We start from the raw sequence: 25,159 nt of genomic DNA on the forward strand, positions 1-25,159 counted from the left end.
CTTAAGATACATGTACTACACACATACAGTACGTGTGCATGTCCAAGAAGTCACAGGTGTAGTCCTGGTCAAATATATATATTCTCAGAAATAAAATCCAAAGTTAATAACCTTTATAATTTCACAGTTTTCCTCCGAAAGTGTTTATTTTTTAGCTCTAATGTACACAAACTAGATAGAATTTATGTTTTCCATTAAAAATTCAGATTAATTTTGAATATGCTTTGACACATCAGCTCTATATTTTCTGGAAGATTTTCCCTTTTCAAGTCTTTCTCAACATTTTGAATGCCTTACAAAACATGAATAAGTCTATTTGTTAGCTAGCCCCAAGACTGTACCACAGGGGTTAGTAGCCAAAAAAGCAATGATAAAATGGGCATTATTTCACACAGTTTGCGTAGACAGCTCTAAGAATAATAACCACTTATCAAGCTGTTAAAACAGAGGCAGGAGTCAGTAACACAGTTCATACAAAACCGACACACTAAAATCTTATACCAACACCTGAAAAAATGGAAATCGCTCTTTGCCAATGAGTGCATGTCATGGTTTAGGGTCAGGGCTGCCCCCAGACCTGTAACAGATGCCCTCTCATAGGGGAAGAGAAAGGGGATAAGGGAGAGAGACTTATCGATTAGAGAAGTAGAACAGCTTTAATAAAATTACTACTGTTAATAGTAATGATAATAAAATGGAATATATACAAATACACACACAAACCGGTATCGAAGCCATTTCCCCCCCGATGGCAACACGTCACCGTCACCCCCAGCTGTGGAGCAGCCCCGGGGAGAAGTCCCAGGCTGGACTCAGACACAGATGGCAACTGGCACAGGAGCTGGACTCTGGAACTGGATTCAGGAACACAGGGCTCGGGATCAAAGGCAGGATGGATGGAGTCCTCCTCGGATGCCGGCCATTGAAGAAGCAAAAGAGGAAGAAAGGGGCTTGACCCTCGTGATCCTTCAGCTTTTATTCTGAATATGAGGGATATGGGATGGAATACCCCACTGGTGAATTTAGGGTCACTTGTCTCCTCCTCCCTGCAGGTGTGGCCTTTTACTTTCTGCCCCTCTCCATGTGGTACACAGGATTTAGCAGTGGCCTTGGTCTGCACACCAATCCCTGGTGGTAGCTCTGAACATGGAGTGTTAGCACTGCTAGAAGCTGACACTGTCTGTGAAACTATGCTGTTAACTTCAGACAGTGCAGTTAGTTAGAAGAGCTTTAGCTGAAAATTAAAATAACTGAACGGAATTAGTTCTGTTCTACCCCAAACCAGGACAATGCATCTCAAGGTCACAGAATTAAACAGCATCAAAATAACTCCTTGAGGTGATAAATCTTGTCTTAAGTTCTCATCTATTTTATTCTAGTATTGAATCTAGTATTGAACTTCCTATTGACAGCTGCACTAAAATCCTACACCATCCTCAGAGGCTGAATGACAAGATCTGGGCATCACAGTTTATTGACTCATGATGGATGACCAGCACAGGTTCCAAGTGTTTGATCACTGGCAGAGATTCTTTTTTATCTTTCAGATGTGTGTTCTAGATTTCTAAACAGGAGGATAAAAACTCAAATCGAAGCCAAACAATAATGATTAGAACAGCAAGACGATAACTCCAACCAATTTAATATTAGGATTTGTTTTTAAAAAGAACACTTTTTGAGACTTCATACCAAGCATGTTTTTGGTTGTTGGCCACAGAGCAAGCACTGAATTCCCTACTGAGTGAAACTACAGTAGATGTTAATATTAAATTCAATTCTATTTCCACCATGAGCTGACAGCAGAGTCTGTTGAATAGAATTTGAGGTGTTCTGCACATTTTAAAAAACAAAAAAGTTTCAATCATGATCCATTTTCACTGTTATTCTGACAAAAGGCTTTCAGAGTTCTAAACCTTCTCTCTCCCCACCTCATTAAAATGCTGGAAATCAAAATATAATTCACAGATTTAAGCCATACACATCTATCTAAATGACCCATTCTCTGTTATTTTTGGGACAGTCTTCAAGTAAAACAAACTTGTCAGAATAAATACCTGTAACATGCACATTTAGTTTATCCTTTTGTTTTTGCCACTGCTTTTCTAAATTTGTTTTAAAACATTGGGAAGCCCATGTTTGTAGAATCAACTCAACTATTCTGCAGTAAAACCAATTCACACAAAGTGCACTAAAAGACACTTAAGACCCAGACCTTATCATTGCTGAATTTCTGACCTATGCACCTTTTTATATAGCTCAACTTTTGAGCAGTTTTAGAGATTTTGACACACATCTCCTTCAGAACTCAGGAAAACAAAACACAATACCTAACAGAAAAGGGAGCACCCTCACAGCACTTGAGCCGAGCACCTCTCTGGTGGGCTAGCAGCAGGACTGGAACTCTTTAGCTTATTCTGCAGACTCAGGACCCCAGTCCAGAGGTAGCTGTCAGAAAAGCAGGCTGCTGTGCTACCCCCTTTGAGGGCTCACATGTTTTGAGAGAGGATTTTGGCTACTTCCCCTTAGAAGGAATGGTGAAAACATTCAGCTCTATCCCAGACTGGAAATGTTTTAACCACAGCTGTTTTCACTGCTTCCACATTTAAACTCAGTTCCAGTCACTCTTGCCTGCCCTTCCTTACTCTGATCCCCATTCCAGGTCAGAGTCTCCAGTGCCCTATTTTACTTGTGAAATCATCCCGTGCTTCATAAACGCTCTTCACAGTTTACATCTCCTCCAGCCCGTTCTAGTAATCTTTTCCATGCTGCAAATGGAAGGTCCCTAGATCTAGGCACTGCTTGCTGTGACATTCATGTCAGTCTCCACAGAATTGCATCAGGCTCTTGATCAGGTCTACTCCCCCTCCCTCAGGCTTCTAAAAATCTCCTCTATAGTCAAATTGGAAGGGGCTTCGTGCCTGAAGACCTGTAAAGGGTCATCCAATTCAAGCAAGAAAAAGAATACTGCTACACGCAGCTTTTATTCCTGAAGACACTCTATTTTCAAGGAGCTGTTACAGGGATATTGCTGGGCTAGAGATGGCCAGACGGGCTCAGCTGCTTAGCACAGCTGGGGTATGGACAGTACCACCAACGCCAGACAGAGTGGTGGGAAGGAATATGCAACAGAAGTTAACTACTTAGAAGAAACTGTTAACTGATCTCCAGAATGTACACAGGAATTGCTAGTAATTCAACTGAATTAAAGCCCTGAGAAAATCCCAGCTTCCAGCTGGATGTTTTAAAATGGGCATGTTAAGACATCACAGTGGGGTTTTGTCTGAAGTTTGGCAACATAATAAACAACTTGACACTGAGTCTTTTAACACTAGAAAACAGAGAAATACAACTATTTCCCTGCTCCATACAAACATAAATACAAGGCAAGTAAGCATTTGACAATTTCTTTTTTTTTTTTGCCAGTTGTTATAGGTGAATTCAAGTCCAGAAACATTAAGCAGCTGATTCTTCTAAAAAGATTTTATGCAAAATAGTAACCCAAAACAAAAAAGCATCTTTGCATGTATTACAATGAAAAAGTGTTGACATACATTCACACCTTACTTCATTTTTTTCAAGGAACAAAGTACCAGTACCAGGGATGCACTCATTTGCCTTCCTGCAGACTCCTTGCTCTCACTGAGAAGTACCCACTCTTGCAGACAATCCCACACAAATCAGTGCTTCCTTTCCTTAGATGTCACATTAAACTACCCAGATTTAAAGTCGAGAACAGGATTTGCAATCTGTTATGGTGTAAGTAAAGAGGATTGTCTGTATTTATGGAGCAAATGCCGGAAAACAGAAAGATAATGACATCTTGTTTTAAAGCAACTGCAGACAGTACAGCTGGCATATTTAAAAATTCTAAGGCAACAATACTGGACCAGCATATGAAAATCTACTGTAAAGACCACGTTAATGTACTGCTTGCTTCTGCAAAGTAGAAATATTCTGATGGGTTTTCCTTTTTTTTTTTTTTAATTCAGTAATAGGCAATATGAAATCCAATACTGCCACCAGATAACTCATCTACTCAACTTCTGTATTCTGTGAATCCCTTAAGATAACTTGTAATGTCTGGTTTCAGTCATACACTCTATTTAAGAAGAGCTATCTGGCAATATTCATGTATATGAAAAATACACGTGCACATTTTTTGCAGACTTGCAATTTAATATATTTTCGTAATTCACTACAAAAATGCAGTTTCCCAACTGCTACCATACACCGGGCTTCCTACAGTATGTCTGGGATGTCTTTCCCAGAACTGACAATACTGTGCACTGTGCAAATTGTCTAGGACTCCATCCTTTCTGAGCAGCAGTTAGAAGAAAATTTGTGGGTTGAATACTGGTATCAAAATACAGACTTAAATAATTTATTCTTAAAAACATTCATATTTATAGCCTCTTACAGAAAATAAAAAAAAAAATAATCTGATTATCAGATATGTCCTCAGTTTTTCCAGTTCCAGGGTATACAGAGGTCTCCATCCTGCAGCACGGAGTAGAAGTGTGCCACACAGAGGTGCATGCCCCGGAGGCGCGGCAGCAGCTCCCCCCGCAGCCGCCGGCAGCAGTCGATCATCTGGGCACTGGAGACACCCGGCTCCTTGTACAGCCGGCCCAGGGACAGCCGTTCCGAGCAAGCATCCATCAGCTCTCTCTCTGCAGTCATCAGCCTAGCCAACAAAGACAACAGGCAGTGACAAATTAGAACTTAATTGCTTAAAAAAACCCCCAACCACCTGAAGTACATATGTGTGTAGGTTGTATGCACGTAGACAGAGGTGCCGCTTCCCATGCGGCACCGGTACAGCTGTGGGCTTTGTGCAGGCTGACGCCCATGTCTACCTCGGAGGCCAGACTGAACACACTTCCATGACTATGGGCAGCAGCACACCTATGCAGTGTCACATTTCAAATCCTGAACCATGACATTTTTTTTTCCTCACAAGGTAACATGGGGAAAAAAAAAAATCCTACGAGGCTCAATTTTTAGTGTGAGAGATAGAAGTACTTAAATAACTTTGGAAGTGTAAGCTTTTAGAATAAAATCACACTAATAACTGCTCTGTCTTAACTAAGACCAATACTCTGCATGTCATCAAAACCAACAGATGACAGGTACCATCACCTAATGCATATTAAATTTGTCAATAACTTACTAATTGGAGAAGTATATGGATTCAGTTGGACTCGATGATTTTAGAGGCCTTTTCCAACCTAAATGATTTTATAATTCTATGCATATTGAATTTGTAGCTTGTGGATGATTTTTTCCATTCACCTCAGACAAAAACTGTAAGACACCACACAGCAAACTCAAGCCATTCAGAAATAAAGTTAATGTGCAGGATTAATTAAGCATCTCTGGAACTATTGACTGCCACCTAACACATAGATAGTTCAGGTCCAGCAAGCCTTACTGGCTCAGGCACTGTGCCACATGAACACAGCCACACCTCCAGAGCCAGCCTGGTTACAGAAACAGCACTACTGCTGCCCTGCAATACAGACCCTCTGCCAAACAGGGGGGCAGCTCCACAGCTGTAGAGCCACTGGGATGTGCACCAGCCCAAGCTAAGCATGGACACAGCTACAGAGACTATCTGATTCATAAGAAGATACCTCTACAGTGGCTCAACACAACTCTTTCCAGAGCTCAGCACGGGGTCTCCTGGTACTTGCATGGCACTACACTCTGCTGGGGCACTCAGATTGCCATATGAGAGCCCAGCCCAGCTCTAGCAGCCACTGAGCCAGGGAGGTAACCTGGAGAAAGCCAGCCCTCTCTACTGACCATATCCCCTGCCACGTTCCTGAGCATCCTCTAACATCTGAGCACCAAGCTTTCCAGTTCTGTGAAACCTTGGACTCCCTCGAAGGCTACACACAGACCTGCAGTTTTCTTCTTCGTCACTGCCACAAGGAGGCTTCGTCTCTTATTACAACACAAAACTGATACTGTACAGAAAGCAAGAGAAACAGATTCGTACTAAATCCTGCATTACTAGAAGACTATTATCCACACAAGTAAGACCATTTTCTACAGCAGCCGTTTGAACTCCCCAGTGCATCAGGTCATACAGAATTCCTGCTATGCTATTTACTGCATGTAAAGCATTAATCTGCACGTGCAAAGTAAATCCAGTACATCTCAAAATACTTTCCTTTATCTCAGACCTCTTTAGCAACACAGGAGGCTGAAGAAAATCAAAGTACAGAACGGATTCTGTTCAAGAAAACATTACGTGCAAAAGGTGTTTTCAGCTTCCATAAAAAGACAACTAATGGGAAATATATCCACAGAAAAACAGTAGATGTGAGAATTGCAGAATGACTGTTTTGAATTTCCTACAGCACAAGAACATAAGAATGACAAATGAAATCATCAGGCTGCGGGTCTATAAATCAAAGAACATCTCTTCCCTCCTTCATATATAGATACTATACATAATTCAACTGCGTACTCTGCTGCCATGGGATATTTTGGAGCCAAAAAGTGTAAAACAGCTCAAAAAAAATTAGACAATTAAGCAGGGGAAAAAAAAGATTTATTGAATACCCTTAACATGAAATACTATTTCCAGCTTCAAGTATTGTCTGAAGTGCTGTCAGCCAGAAACTGGAGTAGGAGGAGTAGAGAGTAAAAAAACCCACTGTATTTTTTTTCTCCTATTCACACAGCTTTAATGCAAGCTAACGGATGATGGGGACACACCTTGGATGTGATCCAGTATAGCTGATCTTTACTATTTTACTGAAGTGCTGGGGTCTAAACCCCCAGCCCTGAATCACAGTTGACATACAATATCCACAACCAGGCAGGAAAGACCTTCCTGACTGGTTTTCACCCAGGGCCTGGCCAGCCTTGGGTGGGAATGCATTAAGAGACCACCACCAGGTGCCCTGACCTTCAGCATTAACATCAGGTGTCTCACCTCTAAAGTTAACAGTATAAAGGCTAGCTCAGCCTGCAGTGAATGGGCTTACATAATCAATACATGATGTAGGATTTCCAGTTACCAGAAGGGCCCCAAACTGTCCCTTGTGGGCAGAGCTCCCAGGAAGTGAGGGACACCAGTACAGCCAGGAGCAGAGGGAGAAACATCCATAGTAATGGCACTGTTCCTTGGCCGTGGCTACGCGTCGGGATGGGACCGGTCACGTCGCGCCTGCGTTCAATCCATTCTGCTCTGTGGGTGACTGGACCGACCTTTTCATTCCTCTGGTACCTGGCGACCTCACATCCCCCGTGTATAACTTGGAATCAGAAGGGAAGATATGGTCTTTATGCTGTTTATTGATGATAACACCATTCCTATCGGGGCACGTGGCCAGCAAAAGATCTACACAAACCAGCCATCATCTAACAGATGGCCAAAGAGCTGGGAGACGTAGCTTGGTTCTCACATTCTTACAACACGGGTGCTTATACTCTGAGGGAAGCCCCACGTTTTTCCTGGATTTATATAATGTGGGGTAGCATGAGGTCATTGGAGAGCGAGATACTCAGATACAAACGCACGTATTTGCTACAACATCCCTCCCAACCTCCACAGGCATATGTCACATATGGACAGCTACACAGACAGCTATTCAGCAGTTATATGGCAAAATAATCTAACTTCAAAGCTGGACTAAGGGTTATAGAAAAACTCCAACAAACCTCCATGTTTTACTGAAGTCCATCTCCAAAAGATATCATCCCAAGTAACCAGGTCTTAACAGAGCTAAAACCATAAAGCCTTCAGTAGGATGTATGCCTAAAATAACCTTCACAAAAAATTATCAGGATCTTTACATCTTACAAGGTGAACAACAAAATTTACAGTCCAGATGGATATTACAAGTCACAGATTTAATATGGTACTGTCACTCACTATTTTCATCTCTCACTTGCATCTGTGAAAGAGAACCAGGGAGGTATTTTGCTTATCATTCTATGCCAATTTTATCTCTTCCCCTTGTTAGGTGCTAACTAATCTCTCATTCAATAAAAAGGTCTCTTCCTTAAAAAAATCCAACACATCTCTCTTTCGGAACAGTAATTGTAAAAAAAAAAAAACAAAACAAAACAAAACAAAAAAAACGCAGCCTCTGTCTTGTAAGAAAAGATTTTTTATTTCTGAATCGAGTACAACTGTTTCTACATGGTGAAGGATGGGTATTTTCTAACAACTGTGTTCACTGAACGCTGACATTTTTTATATAGCAAAGCCAATGGATAGCCACATTTCATAAACAGAAAGTTCTTTCCAACAAAAGAGCCAGAATACGTTCCTCAAAGCTCTTCACCTCCTCCAAATAAAACATATGACATGCAAAGACTTTCATGAGATAAGTTTTGAGTCACACTGACACTTACTCCTCCCTTCTCTTCAGATTCTCTCTTGCTTCCTGTGCTTTGGCAAAAATGAACCATTGAAGGGTTGCTGGGTCACAGGCCATTGGGATCGTGAAGTGTCCGAATTCGTGTAAGCTTGGTGTGTATCTGTCACTAACGAAACATGATGGAAGTAAAAAACAAACGATCATTTTTAAATGCAAGTACTGAAAGAATTAGTTTCACTACTTTCAGAATGAATTGTGAAGATAACAGTATCAATCACAGGCAGAATAACTGGTGAAAAGCTAATCAGTTTTGGTTGATGAGCATACTGAAGCATCATACATAGAGCTTTTTTAAAATTGTATTTCAAAAGCAACTGTCAACAATATGCAGAATATATAAACAGCAGCACCATCTTACACAGCCCAGTGTTGACCAGGCAGTACAAACCCTTTGATTTAACCCAGCACAACACTAAGTAAAGACAAACCTTTGACTCTAACTTGAATGAAATAAGGACAATTTTCTTCAATCAAACTATTTTTTTGACCAATAAAAAGGCAATTAAAAACCTTAGAAACAAAAAGATTGTGTGCATCGGGTCTGTCTGAGCTGATTTTCCCATGGCAGCCTCCTGGTGTGGTGCTTTTGTGTTGGGAGTCAGAAGGGTGCTGATAACACCCATGGTGTGGCTACCACTGAGCAGAGCTCGCACAGCACCGAGGCTCTTTCTGACATTCCCCCTTCAGTGGGACAGGGGGAGCAGGAGCTTGGGGGGAACCTAACCAGGACAGCTGACCTGAACTGACCAAAGGGATATTCCACACCATATGATGTCTGCTCAGCTATAAAGCTAGTACAAAGGAGGAGGGGGGGTCTACTCCTTGGCCCTACAGAGCAGCTGCTACACATTTTGGAGCCCTGCTGGTGATGGGAAATAGAGAATAAGTATATTTTATTTTTTAGCTCTTTGCTTCCATGCCCAGCCTTGCTTGGCTTCACTTTCTAATTAAAATGGTGGAGGGTGACAGAGTGGCTTGATGGGAATCACCTGCTCAGCTAGGGTTGAACCCCCACATTGTGACATAATGAAAATCTGTGATAGTGTTCTTCTTAGTGAGAGCATCAGTGTAGCAAACAAACAAAAAAGTAAAAGCTCTAAAAGGAAGAAACTTTTCCTGCAAATCCCTACCTTTCCAGAATCATTTTCAAGCCTCGTAGGCTGCGAGGATGAAAAGGGAGCCTACTGTCACATAATTTACTGTAGAAAGAATTCAGAGACTCATAATACTCCTCTAGGGTCAACAGGGGTTGCAGTTCTTCAATGTAGATTACTTGTATGCCTCCCAGAAGCTGGCTTATCCGATCTTCCAAGAACAGCAGCCTTTTCTGAAGTTTATAATAATTTGGCAATCTCTCAAAAACCTGTGCACACACACAAATGTTTTCTATGTTACAAAGCATAAAACTTAATTTCAGTTTAAGAAATGAAAAAAAAAAACAAAACAAGAAATTATAAAAAAGAGACACTTAATGCAAACATGGAACCCAAGGGAAAAACAAAAAATCAGAAATACCAAGTGTGTACATTTTTGAGTCAAGATAAAATGGAATAATAAGCTCATAAGTATTTCCAGTGTTTATAGTAAAAAGGCACCAAAAGGCCCTAACAAGACTGATGGATGTCTTCTTTATATATATAGAAATTAGTAGTTTCAGATTAAAAAAAGAATATTTATAATCTGAGGCCTACATCAAATGTTTATCACTACAGTTATTGTATGTGGAACAGCTCTACTACTGTCAAAAATGTTTTTGCCAGCCTGATTTATACCAATTCTCATAAAGTCTCTGTTGCCGGGGATAGCTCTTTCCAAGAGTTTGAATAATAACCTAGCTATTCTTGAGTCTGAAGGCAAAGGAGAAAAGAGATGTATCAGAGATCTAATTTACAAAACCTATACCAGAAAAGGTTAAGAAGTGATCACACTTGTAAGTTGAGACACAGAAGGTATGATAGGGAGAAGGCTGCAAAAGGCCAAGTGAGAGGAAAGTCTGTAGTTATAGTCACTACTTACCATCCACCCAGTTATTACTAGAACACAATTTTCCATACAAAAAAACCCCTATCAATCTACTGCTGGAAGAAGTCAAGTGATTTCAGAATAGTCTCTTTAGAAATCCAAGACATTAGTAATATCAGAGCAGTTTTGGGCAAAATAAAACTCATTGGTTCAGCATTTCCATGTGTTACAGAGAAAACCTGCAAAAAATCCTGTAAATACTGTGCCTCTGACCAAGCATTCTACAGACTGACTTGGACACTGTTCTACTGCTTCCTTTTGCTAATAATTAGTGTCAAAAGTACTAGCACTTAAGACTGCTTTCTAAAAGGGTAAGAACTGAACAAAAAACCTACTCTCTAAAAACCAAGTGGCTAACTAATCTCACCAGGATTTTAACTCACCTTTTCTGTGTAACATTTAATATGATCTTCAGTGCATTTTAAAAGAAAAAGCCCTTGATTTCAGGTTTAAATATGTACCTCTCCTCTGTCTTCCAAAGCAATTACCATCGTGCACAACCAACTTCGCACATGGTCCCATTTGCACAATACTTTGTGCAAAATACATGACCCCTTCAGAAAACCCCTTGGCAAAAGTCAGAAAGAGGAAGCATTTCTCTTCTTAAGGAAGAGAGTTTTTTTTTTTTTAGTATAAGTCAGAAGAACACTTTTATTCCAATGACTATCAACACTTGCAAATCTCAGAGTAGAAGGTTTTGCATTAAATTCTTATCAGTCTAAGTTCTTTGTAAATCATTCACATAAATGAACCATAGTTTATTTCCTTCCTAAGTGAAACACATATAGGCAAAAGTTCAAACAACCACCAGAGAAAGATATGGACTGAGTGCTAAATTTTCATATTATTAACTGATTGGAATATAGAATATTCTGATATTCCAGCAAAGTTGCCAGTTTGCAATTCCACTGATTATCTCCTTTGTAAAGAAATATTTTTTGATAGGACTATCAATAACATTCCAGTAACTGAGATTAAAGAAAATTTCCTTAACTGCCGTGCTGATATTCCTATATATTTTGTGGTTCTTTGCATACAATATTTTATCTTTTAGGATGACTGAAAGCTTGTTAACTCCAAACTTTACACAAGCAGCATCAGAATTTGCACAGTCACTAAATCTAGTTTTCTGCAACATCCACATTATCTGCCTACAAGAACAAAGTGGACTTAATGCTAACAGGGTTGGTTAGCAGCCAATTGACTGAAATTATGACTTTTCAACTCCAAGTCCCATTTTTACAAAAAATTGGAATAAAATCCCTAAATTCTTTAAGAGAATGAGCTCCTTACAGATAATGAAATATTGTACCATTGCTCAGTGTATAGACTGGAACACTGCATAACAAATTGGTTTTCTTTCTATCTAACCAGCAGTAGGACTGATTTGTTAGTGAAAGCAGCAGTAAAGATCTGACAAAGATTGTTGTTAGCGTATCACAGGATTAAATTCAGAATGCAATGTACACAATTATCTAAACATATTAGCCATGTATGTGCTTTAAATTTAATTAATATCTTGGTTACAGTTTTAAGAAGGTTATCATAACAAGAGGCATTATCATTTACTTTGAAATCTTCTTACTTTGGTCCAGTGATGGTGAACATCCATGGTCCCCAGCATTATGTGGCCTGCTGCACTCATACCTGAACGGTCTGTAAATATCACTGTGCGCCCTAAAGATTGAACAAAGCTCTTTACTAATTGGGTTATTGCAGTTATTCCTACAATTATTTAAGACTTAACTATGTTACTAACGTGTCATAAGCAACACACTTCTGAAGCACAAACACACACACACAAGTAAATGCTTCTGTTATTCTCACAATTTGAAAGAGTGATTCTTGAAAACTCCTGCTCAAGAATTTTTTTTCCGTACAAACCTTACCTAGCTTTTGCTTTCTCCCTGTTTAAACTCGATAGGTTTTTAGTTAACAGGACTTTTCTTACAAAGGCTAGTTTTAAAATAAAGTCTCAGCAAATTGCATATTCAAAAAAAATCATACAAGTCATGTATACGGTAGGAAATAAATGCTATATAAATAAGGTAAAGGTTGGTCAAAGAACTATTAGCACAGACATTCAGCACTACTTCCACAGAATCCTCTGCAATACGCAAGCTATACAAAACTTTCCCATTGAGCTTTTGCTCTCTTTTAAAAGAAAGGACAACATAAAAGGATAATACTAGGTTTACTTTTGGGGGGATAAATTGGTTTTTAGTCTGAATATGGGTTTTTAAAGTGAAGTACAAAGATCCTTAAGAATTCATTAGTGTAAAAGCACAGGCTTATCAAAATAAGCTTTCACAAAAGTCTTCAGTGTGATGCATTAATCTACAAGACAAGGCTCAAATAGAACCTCTTGTTCTCAGAAATCAGGTTTCCAAAATCTTTAAGAAAGGGTACACTGATTTTAAGGCATCTAGTTCATCCAAGACAAGATCAGCTGTACCTGTAAAACTACTAACAGGTTATTTGTCCAGTGTATTATTAAAGATCTTTAAAGATGGAGACTAACAGGTTCATGAGACAGACTTCTCTAGTATTTTAAGTGATTGGCATGCTTAGGTAAAGAATTAATTAGAATTAGAAAACTAATACAAGTTAAAACTATTAACTTATTGTCTCCCCACTCTGTCTTTTGACAAACGATTAGGTGAATCCTCAAAGGAAAGCCACTCAAAACTGAGTACCCGTAGCAAGGCACAAAATGTGGAGTTCCAATTAAAGGAAACAGCTGCTGCCACAGGTCAAACATGTATAAGAATGGTAGGTCAGGTTTACAGAATATTTTAGACAATATGGTATTTTATCACATATGCATGACAAGAGAAGACAATATAATTTTAAAGGTATTCTAATAAACCTTTTCTTATATTGGCTCTTTAGAGAGCTATCTGCATTTTTGTCTTGAATCTACCATGGTTAACAATGTATTACTACCTCCCCATTTTCAGAGGTTCAGTCTGGATTTTTTACTTCCTTTGTTAGTACTAAGTCTAGTGCCTTCAACTCACCCAGTTCACATTTATCAAGAAGTAAAACAGAAGCCAAGTGTAGCAAATACAAATATAAGTAAAGGTAATTTTGAAAAAAAAAAAAAACAAAAAAAAACAAAACAAACCTGGTAGCTTAGAATGTAAGTTCTCACCAGCTTTGCAGCTAGCCTGACAGGTCTGATTTTGCAATTATCAAAAGCATTTGTGAAAGGAGCTAGAGCTCCCTTGTCAGAGAAGACTCATGCTCATCTTTGAATCAAGACTGTATGAGGTTGTATGAAACAAGCCACTGAAGTACCTTTAACATTCTTTAATACTTCAGGTCTCTGCTGGGCTAAGCGACCCAGACTGTGCAGCTGGCTGCAGCGGTGAGCTATGCCCCAGCTTCTCTGCCACCTAAAGAAAAATTAATTGAAAGCATTTAACTCTCACCATTATTAATAATAATAAAAAAAACAACAGAAGTTGACATGGAGCTGAAGGCCCTATAAAACAAACAGCTCAAAATAGCACTCCAACAGTAATAAAAGCAAAGGCATATTAAAAAGTTGGCCCATATCAGATGCTACTTGAACAGATAAAAAGCCTAAATAAAATTTCAGTCTTTCTTAAAGTGTCCCCCCCCTCAAAGAGGAGTATAACCAAATATAGGAAAAATGAGTACAAAGCCCAACAGACAGAACTGAACTTGCAAATCTCTCCCCCAATAAAAAGGAGTTTCCTAAGTAAATATCAACAGACATCTCAGTATTTGGTTCAGTCATGTGGCATGCAGTTTCTGTTTGTAGACTAAGTAATGTTTGTCTAGATTAGCAAATATAAGGACATGGCCTCTTTTTTTTTCCCCTCAAGTTTCTAGCCCAAAAATTTATTATGAGTCCAGTGGTACATTGCTATATGTATGTATTTTACAGTTGAGTAATTTTTGTTAAACTGTAACAGGAGTCAGGTGTTACACTGGTGGCTTAAATACACAGTTTTGACATTTCTTCCATCACAGACAGATCAAATTCCTAACTAAAATTGCAAAAAGCACTTAAATTGTGGAGTTGTCCCAGTGTGTTGAAAAACATCCCCCTTTTACAAACTTCTGACTGATATAAAACTGTCTCAAAATAGGAAATTATCATTCTCTTATTGCATTGTGCCTGTCTGGGATGGAGTTTATTTTCTTCATAGCACCCCTGTGTTTTCTAGTTTCTACTAGAACAGTGCTACTGCTTTAGCTATGGCTCAGTGCTGGCACAGTGTCCAGGTTCTCTTTTCTTCTTCGCACTCCATCCCCCTCCACTGGTGACTGGAGGTGGGACACAGGCAGGACAGGTGACCAGCTGACCAGAGGGTATTCTGGATCATGTGGTGGTGTGCTCAGCAATAAACACTCAGGGAAGGGAGGACCCTTGTGCTTATGGTATTTGCCTTCCCAAGCAAGCATTACATGGCAGAGTGGGCGGAATTACACCTTGGAAGGACCTTTCCAACCCAAACCATTCTATGGTTACACATGCTGAGGCTCTGCTTAGAAAGGGCTAAATGCCTGTCTGCCGATGGGTAGTATTCAAAGAATTCCTCCTTCTGCTCTGCTTGAATGCACAACTTCATTTCAACTTCACCTATTAAACTTCTACCTTGATTAAGGGGTTTTCTTGCTTTTGCTCTTTGTATTGTCTTTCTCCCATCCCAGTAGGGGTGTATAGGCAAGTAGCTGTGTGGGTGCTTAGCTGCTGCCTGCGGTCAAGCCACATAATAACATTTAGAGAAACCAACTGGCAAAAAACCACTCCTTGGGATGCACAGAATGGCACTATGCCACAGCATTTAAAAGGCAACTCCATCTATTATAACGCAAGTCACTCTAATAACTTCTTAACTAGCAATATTACCTTGCTTTCAGTAGCACCAGACAGGAATATAAAAGGTGTCTCATAGATACTATCTTCTCTTCAGCTAGCCTAAATTTATGCACGGAATCAAGCAAATGACCCTGGTATTTTTTCAAACATCTGTGAACACCAGCATTAGCTTGCAAAATCACAAGTATTAGTTTCCTAGTAAGATACTTGTCAGAATCCTGACACGTTGTTTTCTGAATTACCATAGAAGCACAGGATCATTATGATCATCAAGTCCAGCCATCAACCCAACACCACCACAACCACTGAACCATGTCCCGAAGTACCATATCCACACTTTTTTTAACACCTCCAGGGATGGGGACTCCACCTCCCCGGGCAGCTTGTTCCAATGCTTGGCCACTCTTCCAGTAAAGGAATTCTTCCCAATATTTAATTTAAACCTCCCCTGGCTCAACTTAAGCCCATTTCCTTAAATAATAAAATCAAATATAAGCCATGAATAAACCTAAACCTACACATTTACTGCTGAGGATTGTTTTAGACAGTTAAAAACCTCCACCATAGCACAGTTGCAGAAGATTAGAAATTGTGTTAAAAAAATAGCTTCAGTTTAAAGGAAGCCAGGGTGAAAGGAACAAAAGCATCATTTCAGAAGCTCCAAGTTGCTCCTTTCTGGTTAAAAGAACTTAACAGACAAGTTCTTGAAATAATCCCCGAAAGTTTATTTTTCCATTATTGAATACCCTCACTGCCATTTTCCCACCCTGAATATATAACTTCAGAATACCCTCATTTGAAGGCACAAAATTTAAAAAAGGATCACACATTTTCTGGAAAATATTCTGAACAATCAAGATGACCAACTGTACTCAGACCTTCCAAGCAAAGAAATATCCTCCTTGTCTGGAGTGTTGAAAACAAGACACTAGAAAGAACAACATTTTTATTAATCCTTCACAGAATGTCAGTATGTATGATGTTCAGAATTACATTTGACTGCCAATCTAGCTACCTTTGGAAATATTCACTTGAATTCAAGAGCAAAGTTTTTATCCAGCAATCCAGACAAAGTAATGCATACACACAGGCTCTGTTTCAGGTACTTATGCATTTGCCTCAACTGGAGCCTATGTCATTAGTTAGAAATACTACGTCTCTTTAAGCAGATTCTAACAGTAAACTTTTGTGCAAATAGAATTTTTCTAGAAAAATACTATTCAATGCAATAACACTTTTACATATATGAAATACAGCCACTTTACCAAAATAAGCCTTTAAAGTTCATGGTGTAGCATTACACAACACTTCCTTGCTTTGTCTCAAAGCCAGTCCGACTGATCTAATTTATTACCTGATGTCTGAGAGCTGCAGCTGACGAGAGAGTTCGAATTTTAAACGTTCTAGTTCTTTCCGTAGAGGCAAACTCTTTTTCAGCTTTGTCACTGCACTTGCTTCATTATCATCTAGCCAGGATCTGAAAGGAGGAAAAAAATCTCAGCAGTAGAGGCACACTCTATTATCTTTCTTGCACGCAAGCACTACAACAGAATTCTTACTGTTAACATTAACACTTTATTTCAAACTACCAGGTAAAGGAGTTTTTTTAAATGTAGAGGACAGAAACTGAAATTGCCAAGTGCTTCACCTGAGCTATCTATAAAGGAAAAGCTGGTGCTTAATGTCTTAGGGTGGGACTAGGGAATCAAACGAACTAAAAGACACTGACAGCGTTATAACCACAGGACCCACAAGTGTGAAAGGTGTAGAGCAGCAGATTAGTGTGATTTAGGAGGGCAGTTTCAAGAACATAGTGCTTTAATGAAAGAAGTTCCCACACATATGCATTTTAAAAAAAAACCAACAAAACAACCAAATTTATCATAGTAGACTACAAAATAAAGGAAGTGGTCCTAAAGGGCTGAGTTAGGTAACTCATACAGAGCTGGAATGAACACAGATTAAGGAGACCAAAGTTTTATGGTTCTTTTGTCAGTAATCACAATCAGGCAAACATGATTCATGGAGTACATCTAAAACTTTCAATAAATACATCATTTTGTTTCTAGGAAAAAGCTCCTCTTAAGGAGATTTAGTCTTTGTTCATAGCATAAACTTACTTTCATACTCTTACAAATACTTCCATCCTCATATTGTATTCTAAACAGAAAAGCTCAAACTTGGAAGCAAAAAAGAGAGGCCAAATGGCTACGTATTAAAACCAGGCTGTTAATATGTAACTGTTTGTAGAATTTCTTGTAAATGTGTAAAAATAAGTAAAATTATTCTCTAGTATGTTAAATCTCAGCTAAATGTTTTACAGTGGCATACATTATAGTAGTTCTGTCTGCAAGGTGCTAGGATGGAGGTTATTCTTATTGTCAGAATAAGCATTTTGCATTTATTTCAAAGGGCACCTAAGTCCCTTTGTTAGAAAAAGTTTTTCAAGGCAGTATTTTTCAGCCTTTCCTAAAATGACCACATACAGATTTTATAAATAACAAACTTCTAATACACAACATGCTGCATTCAATGCAAATTCAGTATTTATAACTGGAAGTACGTCCCATGAATGTCCTTCTGAATTGCTACCAATATTCCACAAAACTGGAAAACTAGATCCACCAGAATGAAATTGACCAAACAGGCAAAGAGAGAAGAATGCCTCAGCTTCGCTGGCACTATAGTTATCCCAAGAGCTCATTTGAACTCTAAGTTTAAGAAGCGTGACAAAATTACATGTTGGAGAATAAAGTTTTGTATTGTTCAGAATGTTCATTGTCTGCCTTTAAAAAACTCAGTATTAGAATAAAAACAATTAAGGCTACAAAACACCAGTTAAATAAAAGCCTTACATACATTAAAGTTGTTTCCATTCTCTGGGCTTGTTCTAGTTCCTCTTCAGGATCCTTAAATCCAGTAAATGAATAGTAAGTCTTATCCCATTTGATAGGTCTGTTCACTGTGCTTTTTGCTTCCTTGTGGTGCTGAGCGTTCACATTCAAACTTTGAATATGCTCTGTAGATAAACTGCAGGAGTTGAGAATATCCAATACTGTGCTCAGGAGGTCTCTAGTGTGTAACGTAAAACTGACTGCTCGAAAACCTGTAAGACAAAAGTAGCATTATTTAATTAAAATTATTTAAAATGCATTCACGTTTCAGTAATCTAACAAGAACCCAAACAAGCCGTGCATAGTTGGAAACCATGATGATATTGATATATCAATATTATTTGCAAAGTTCAAGTTTACCCTTTAAAACTGTTGTGTGTCCAAAAATAGAAACAGAGCTGTTTTAACTATTTGAATCATTGTGCGAATTGGAAACCTAGCTACAGATCTGGTGCAACCCAAAAAGGATGCTTTCCCTTTAGCAGTGGCAGTTTTGTCCAACAGCTCTATACAATTCATGTTATTGCTGGTCATCACTTTGGATATAATTTCCTGTAGAAACAGTACTGCAACAGCTCTTCACAGGCTATGAACAGAAGCTTTTCTAGCACTAGGGTCCCTCAAAATTGCTTAAGTGTTTTGACTAGCAGCATACAGAACATAAACCTCATCTGTTAGGTAAGGCATATTGGTATATCAGATACAAATACACAGAATAAAATGAATCAGTACAAATATTCCAAGCCCAGCAATATGTTCTGTAGTCTCAGAGCTAAGAGACAATGCAGTATATTTAAGCTTCAAGTATTATACAACTTCTACTTACAGAACAAGCTCCTACTTGTCCTACAAGTACCCTAATATTGTGTACTATGCATTAACTGCAGTGAAAACAAGGAACCAACTGTTGTTCCAGTTAACCATGACAATCACATTAAAAGCATAAAAATTACCCTTTACATCCTCATTCTGTAACTTGACTTCAACTTTATAATTTCTCATTCTTTCAATACCTTTTAAGGCTTAGGATGATGAATTACTTGGGACGGTCCTGGTTGTCTGATCTTATATGTATTTTCAGTCTGACAGGATTTTGCTCAATTGAAAATTCATTATGACTGCACAAGGGTAAGTCATGCTCTGAAAGGATTTAAATACAGGAAGATACATTCTGCACAATATAAAAGTACCTGAAGCACTGAAGGATTCTTGAACATTAGAAGAGTTTGGTTCTCTTTCTCTTACATAAAAAGTAAGCTGTGTTGGTTTAAAGGAATGAAATCCTGGTTTCTGTAGGTTCTCCAAGTAGCCATTTAACCTCTTCAGAGAGTTTTCATTTACTTCCTGTTCAAGAAAAACAAACCAACCAACCCCAAAACATTACAGATGAAGAATGTGGCCAGTTTTCATCTAAACCTTCTTAATCTTACATGTAGAAGTAGTTTTCATAAACTGCCAGCTGCTCTTAACAAGTAGTAATGGTTCATATTCTCAGCGTAAATGAACCATTATCTTGCATGAATAAAATGCATGATATACATACTTGTGCGTTCCAAAATATCACTTTTAAGGCTTTCAAGCTTAAAGAAATCCAGTGATTCAAAGAGAATGCACAGCATTTCAAGGCAATAAAGCACACAACATGTATTATAAATTAGTCCAAAAGGATTCAGTATTTTCTTTATAACAGTTAAACAGAAAATATGAGTAACACATAAAGGATATTTAAGAGACTTATTCTTGTTAAAAACAAAGAAAGTGCATCTTTTTGTTCTCTGGTAACAACCATATTCAATTCTAAGACTACTTTTGTTTCTCTGAGAGCAGAAAATCCAGAACACTTCCATCCCCGATATACAACATATTTACAAGGAAATAATACAAAAAGATTTCTACCCTCTCTTTGGGATGCTGGCCAAAGAAGTCTGGATGTACAGCAAAATAGAAAGGTCTGAGAGCATTGATGGCATCAGCTCCCGACAAAGTTCTTGACTGAAGAATGCATTGTAGCAACATCTTCTCCAGACATAACCTAATAAAGTAATAAAATGTTTATGTCTGATGCAACCAGTAAGTGACAAACTGAGAAAAATTACATTAGAACATGACAGGACAGAGTAAACATTCGTGGTTGCAAGTATAATCATTTAAAACTAGTATTAGATTACAGAGTTTTGGATATTCCCCCTTGGGACTCAAAAAGCCACATTTATAAAGAGCAAATCCAACCGGTCTGGGAGACAGCAGATGCTAAGGGCTGATTAAAAACATACCAATCAGTACAGTAACTTTTTCCCTCTACTTTCTCAAAGCAGGTTCAAATAAAAATTCCCCACTCAACAGGTTTGAATGAAGACTGGCTTTAGTGGTGTGTTTTGTAGCTATTGCTTCTTTTAAAAGCCAACTCTAACATACTTTTGAACTTCCAAGTTAAAAAGCCAAACCCAGTATTTTTCAAGCAGTGTGAAAAGAATATCACGTTTCACCCAGGAATAACCATCACAATTCAGTCAAAAGAAGTTCTGCACTATTTTCTGAGGTCCATTTAAAAAAGAAAAAAAATTAGTCATAGTTCTGTCCATTTAAAAAAAAAAAATTAATCTACTTTCCCAAACATACTCTTTTATAGAAGGCATCAAGTAATTTTTTTTTCCCCCTTTGATCTTCTCTGAAATTTAAGAAAACGAGGACTAAAAGAATTTTCAGCGGTAGGAAAAGATTGCTTCACCTAAGATCAGAAGAAAGAGCTATGTTGAATAAGTTCTAGAAAGTTCAGGAAGTACAGAAGATTGAATACCTCCAATTATGCATAAATTAACAGCTCTGCAACAAGCACACTTGTGTAACAGAAGACTGAAACGGAAGGAAAAACAAGTTCTGAACTTCATTCAGAAGAAACAAAATTTCACCAAAATTTCCTGCCACAGCTCAAAGCTGATAGTCAGGTTAGCAGACTAATTACCATGACATAATAGCATATATAAAAGAAGCAAGAAAATGTGAATTGATACATTTTTAATAACAGATTTCCTCCTTCAGCTGATCTCACAGGCCAACAAATTGGATGGGCCAGTCATTTCCTCTGTGATTAACGTTTATTCTAGCTTGCAGCTCTGGAGGGTAGGGACTCTGCTTTGCTAAGCAATACAATGCTGTTTCACTCCTCACAGTATCATAAAAACCACAAGCCCCAAGCAGGAAAGTATATGGCAGACTGGAGGCAAAGCTGCTTCTAATTCACATAAAACTAAGAGCTTTATTAATAATAGTAAGCAAGACTGTTTTACAAAGAATTATCTGTTCAACAGCCTAGACCAAATAATTGTCCTAAACACAGAAACATGTGAGTCTTTTTCTGACTGTATTTATTAATTACAATCCAAAATATCCCCAAATTTGTACTCTGACAAGAAGCACTATTTTTCATGTTGGCAAATGGTAGAGTAAATGACAACAGTTGAGATGTCAAGCAGATGCAATGACCCTTGCTTTACCTCTTGTCTGTCAACCGTTCCAGCTCCTCAATTAAACATGAAAGCAGTTAAAGCTAGTGTTTTCTGCCTAAGAGGTGGGTAGAAATATTTAATTAGTAGGGCTTAAAAAGTCAGCTTGCTGAAAACAGGAGGAGTTTTTGTAGAAAAATGGGATGGAAAAACTGTAATGTAAGATGACTGATAAAATTTCAAACCATTATGACTAAAACCAATTTCCATGTGCACAGATTAAATGCAGGACCTTAAAAGAATATAAAATGTATTACTGGCAAATGCTTTCACCTCCCTGCTGACTGCACTTCAGAAACACTCTAAGGCTAGCTGTCAGTGTAGCTCATGATCCTACTCAAAATAGCAGGAGATGAAGGAGTAGCACAGCAATACCACGTTTTTATGGAGGGTAAAAGCTCTCACTGACAAGAACATGTCAGGGTTGGTTAGTGATTCGGGGAGAAGCCCTCTAATTGACTTGGCAATAAAGGAAGCAAAGCACACAGGATAAAAGTCCACTTGGTCATATGCTTTACCATTTTGGATCTGGAAACACCAAAATAGTTGTCTTGAAGAAAAAAAATATCAAACCCCAAATTTTTTCATCTCAGTGAGTGGACACAAAGGTGTAGAAAGATTCTTTTCAACAAAGGAAAAAAAAAATAGTAAATTAACCAGCTACCTATATTATAGCAGTTTTGACTAACAGCCATGCGAGAAATGCACATCCTCCTAGACCCAGTTGCTAGGAGGAAGTAAGGACCTCAGTTCTCTCTTCACCTTACATGTATATGGTTTCCCACATCCACTCTCAAGCTACATTGCATGTGGTTTCCAGGAGCTAGAAGAAAAAAGTTCCAATGTACATGGAAACTATTAATCATACCTCCAAGTTTATTAATCAAAAACTTCCATCTGGCCTTCTACAAGAAAAATGGACAAGTACGGTTAACTTGAGTTCCTTGTTTTGTATCTAAATAACACTGATGTACTAGTAGGAAGGCTCAGGATTCCAGCCAAAAATCTATTTTGAACTTGCTTAAAAGAGAAATGCTCAAAGGCCAAAATTAGTCTGCGTGACAGAAGGAAGAATTCATTCACTGAAGGTGAAACACAGAACTCTGAGGCATCCTTCAAGTGAAGTCACAAAATAACTGAATTAAAATCAGGGAGAGAAAAAGCAAGAAAGATAGTTATGGCTTCACTCGCAAGGAACAAGGATTGTTCCAAGATTTTCATTCAGATTTGAAGAGAAAGTATTTGTGTTAAAATCAAGGTCATAACCACTTTGATGACAGTCGTCTCCACTTGGTGAGAGATATGAAACACAATCTCCACTACAACACATTACACAATCATACTGTAGCACTGATTTTATTGACTAAATAATTCCCTTCAGCTTTCTTTTTACTTTTTCTTCAGATCCCTCTGAACTTAACTTTTTGGCTTAAAGCTTTGGCACTGAAAAGCTTTGTTAAATTAAACTTATTATTGCAGATATATTCACTCATTTTGAAACAGTGTTAATAACTCAATGTGGTAACATAATAGTTATCATATTCAGGCTATCACTTTCTCATGCTTAAGCTATTTTAAACCCCTTGTTTTGTTGAAAATCCTTTTTAACGTTTCACTCAAAGACAGGCATATGGCTTTTAGGGATTTTCAAACACGGACACTCTGTTGAAAGCTTCAGGCTGTAAAGATGAGAACACCAATGAAATAGGCATTAAACAAAAATACCAAAACCAGTTTTACATACATGAAAGTCATAAGCAAACATGCAAATGCATGCCAAAGGTCAGCCACACACCGTACCTTCTCACGGCTCTCAGGCAGCAGAACATTGCAGCAGCTCAATGGTCACACCAACTTCCAGCCATCCACTAAGTCACTTAAAAACAAAAAAAGTTGTTTAGTAATGGGTGTATTTCCCACTGCTACTTATCAGTGCACTTTCTAAATCCTAGATGATTGTTTAAAGTCACAATAGTAATATAAAATTGAGAAATCACACGAACCCCAAAGGTTTGCATAAGGATGTTTTCAGTTTCCTCTACTCACAGTAAGTCTTAATATTATTAAGACTTGTTACCATACTTTGATTTGAAGGTGAACGTTTAAAGATGTTCCAGTCAGGAAAAAAAAAAACCTTTAAAATTATTTATCAAAAATGTTTCATGCTCTTGGTGGTGTTCAGTTTTTGTCTTCAAGTATAGCAACACGACAAAGCAAAACTAACATCACCAAAAACCAAAACAAAACAGAAGCTTTAAGCACCAATAGCTCCCAGCTTGGGAAATTCCACACAGATGTTTACCCTGCCAGGTCCAAACCTTTCAAACAAATGATAATACTTTAAAATGTATACACCAACTATTCTATGGGGGTACAATATAAAAATCAAAGGGAAAGACACTGTCATATGACAAGGCTTGAAAATCTTTATCCAATATTTGTTTTCATGGCATTAATGAAAACGAATTAGCAATTTCTAGAAGTAGCTTCTGCACTGTGCAACTGTAGTTGAGACTTTTCCAACAGGAGATAAACCACTTAACATGTCAGAATGCAAACAAATACCTAATTATAGGTATAAATAGGGAAGCTCCCTATTAGCAGTGTTTTCTCATATGTTTTGATGTACTTCAAAAAATAGTTTTCAATGCACTTTCCAAAATAATGTCCCCACTCAGTATGCCATGGGGCATACCAATACTTAGAGCACCTGGAATGAGCAGTTATCAAATATCAACCCTGTCCCAATACAGCGTGATAGTTACTATGACTTCTGCAAAACACTTGAAGTTTTAGAAGAGCATCTTACTAGAAATATACTTAACTAAGAACATAAAACTATTTACCAAATATTTTACAAGAGGTGAACAGGGTGAGAAAAAAAAATTATGGTAGGCTAAAATACCCCCAAAATTCTCTGTGATTTTTGTCTCCTTGTTTTCAACAAGGTAGGCAAAATAAAAATAATTTCATTTTTACCATCCCCAGCAACATAAACTAGCTTAAATACATTAATGAGGTCTCTGGTAATAAAACAGTTTTCTTTCTCTGTAATTTTAGCTTCAAGGATTAGGACAGAGGATGGCAAAAACCCAACAATTTCACTAATCTGTGGTGACACTTTATATAACCAGACAAAAACACCATTGTTGTTTTTAAACGCTCCAATAACTGCTTAGAAATCGTTACATTCCTTAGTTAAAAAGTAAAATCTTCTGGTTTTAAGTTTTACCTGCACCCCACCTCAAAAAATATGCTTGTTATCACAACCCAAAATGTCAGTTATGTTGCAAAAGCTTTTGGAACCCTGACGTTGCATTGCTGCTACCTCACCACTCAAACCGAGCCTGTCCCGTTCAGGTGTTTCCCTGTACTCCCCCCCTAACACGAACAACACAGCCCGCCAGTTCACAAGGTGACAGCGCTCCGAAAGCCAGCTCGGGTGAAAGCGATCCGCTCTCCTCTACAGGAAATCGGCTACGGCGA

General features: G+C 38.2%; 1 protein-coding gene across 1 annotated transcript; it reads right to left on the minus strand.

Annotated features, from left to right (window-relative positions):
• Window positions 1-4,458: 4,458 nt before the first annotated feature.
• TCAIM (T cell activation inhibitor, mitochondrial) lies at window positions 4,459-23,550 on the minus strand. The gene is made up of 10 exons (XM_008947256.1): window positions 23,474-23,550; window positions 20,067-20,202; window positions 19,361-19,514; window positions 18,136-18,382; window positions 16,631-16,753; window positions 13,722-13,819; window positions 12,007-12,098; window positions 9,530-9,762; window positions 8,374-8,505; window positions 4,459-4,684 (listed from the first exon to the last, which is right to left on the minus strand). The coding sequence occupies exons 1-10, from the start codon at window positions 23,500-23,502 to the stop codon at window positions 4,459-4,461; spliced, it is 1,470 nt and encodes a 489-aa protein (XP_008945504.1). The 5' UTR covers window positions 23,503-23,550.
• Window positions 23,551-25,159: the final 1,609 nt, after the last annotated feature.

Source organism: Merops nubicus, unplaced genomic scaffold (assembly GCF_000691845.1).
Source record: "Merops nubicus isolate BGI_N331 unplaced genomic scaffold, ASM69184v1 scaffold15969, whole genome shotgun sequence".
NCBI lineage: Eukaryota > Metazoa > Chordata > Aves > Coraciiformes > Meropidae > Merops > Merops nubicus.

Coding starts and splice junctions, on each gene's coding strand:
- TCAIM (XM_008947256.1), bottom strand. CDS start 23,502: ATGTTCTGCTGCCTGAGAGCCGTGAGAAG. Junction 20,203..23,473: donor TGCCTGAGAGCCGTGAGAAG/GTACGGTGTGTG, acceptor TTACTTTATTAG/GTTATGTCTGGAGAAGATGT. Junction 13,820..16,630: donor CTGCAGCTCTCAGACATCAG/GTAATAAATTAG, acceptor ATTTTTCTTTAG/GTGGCAGAGAAGCTGGGGCA.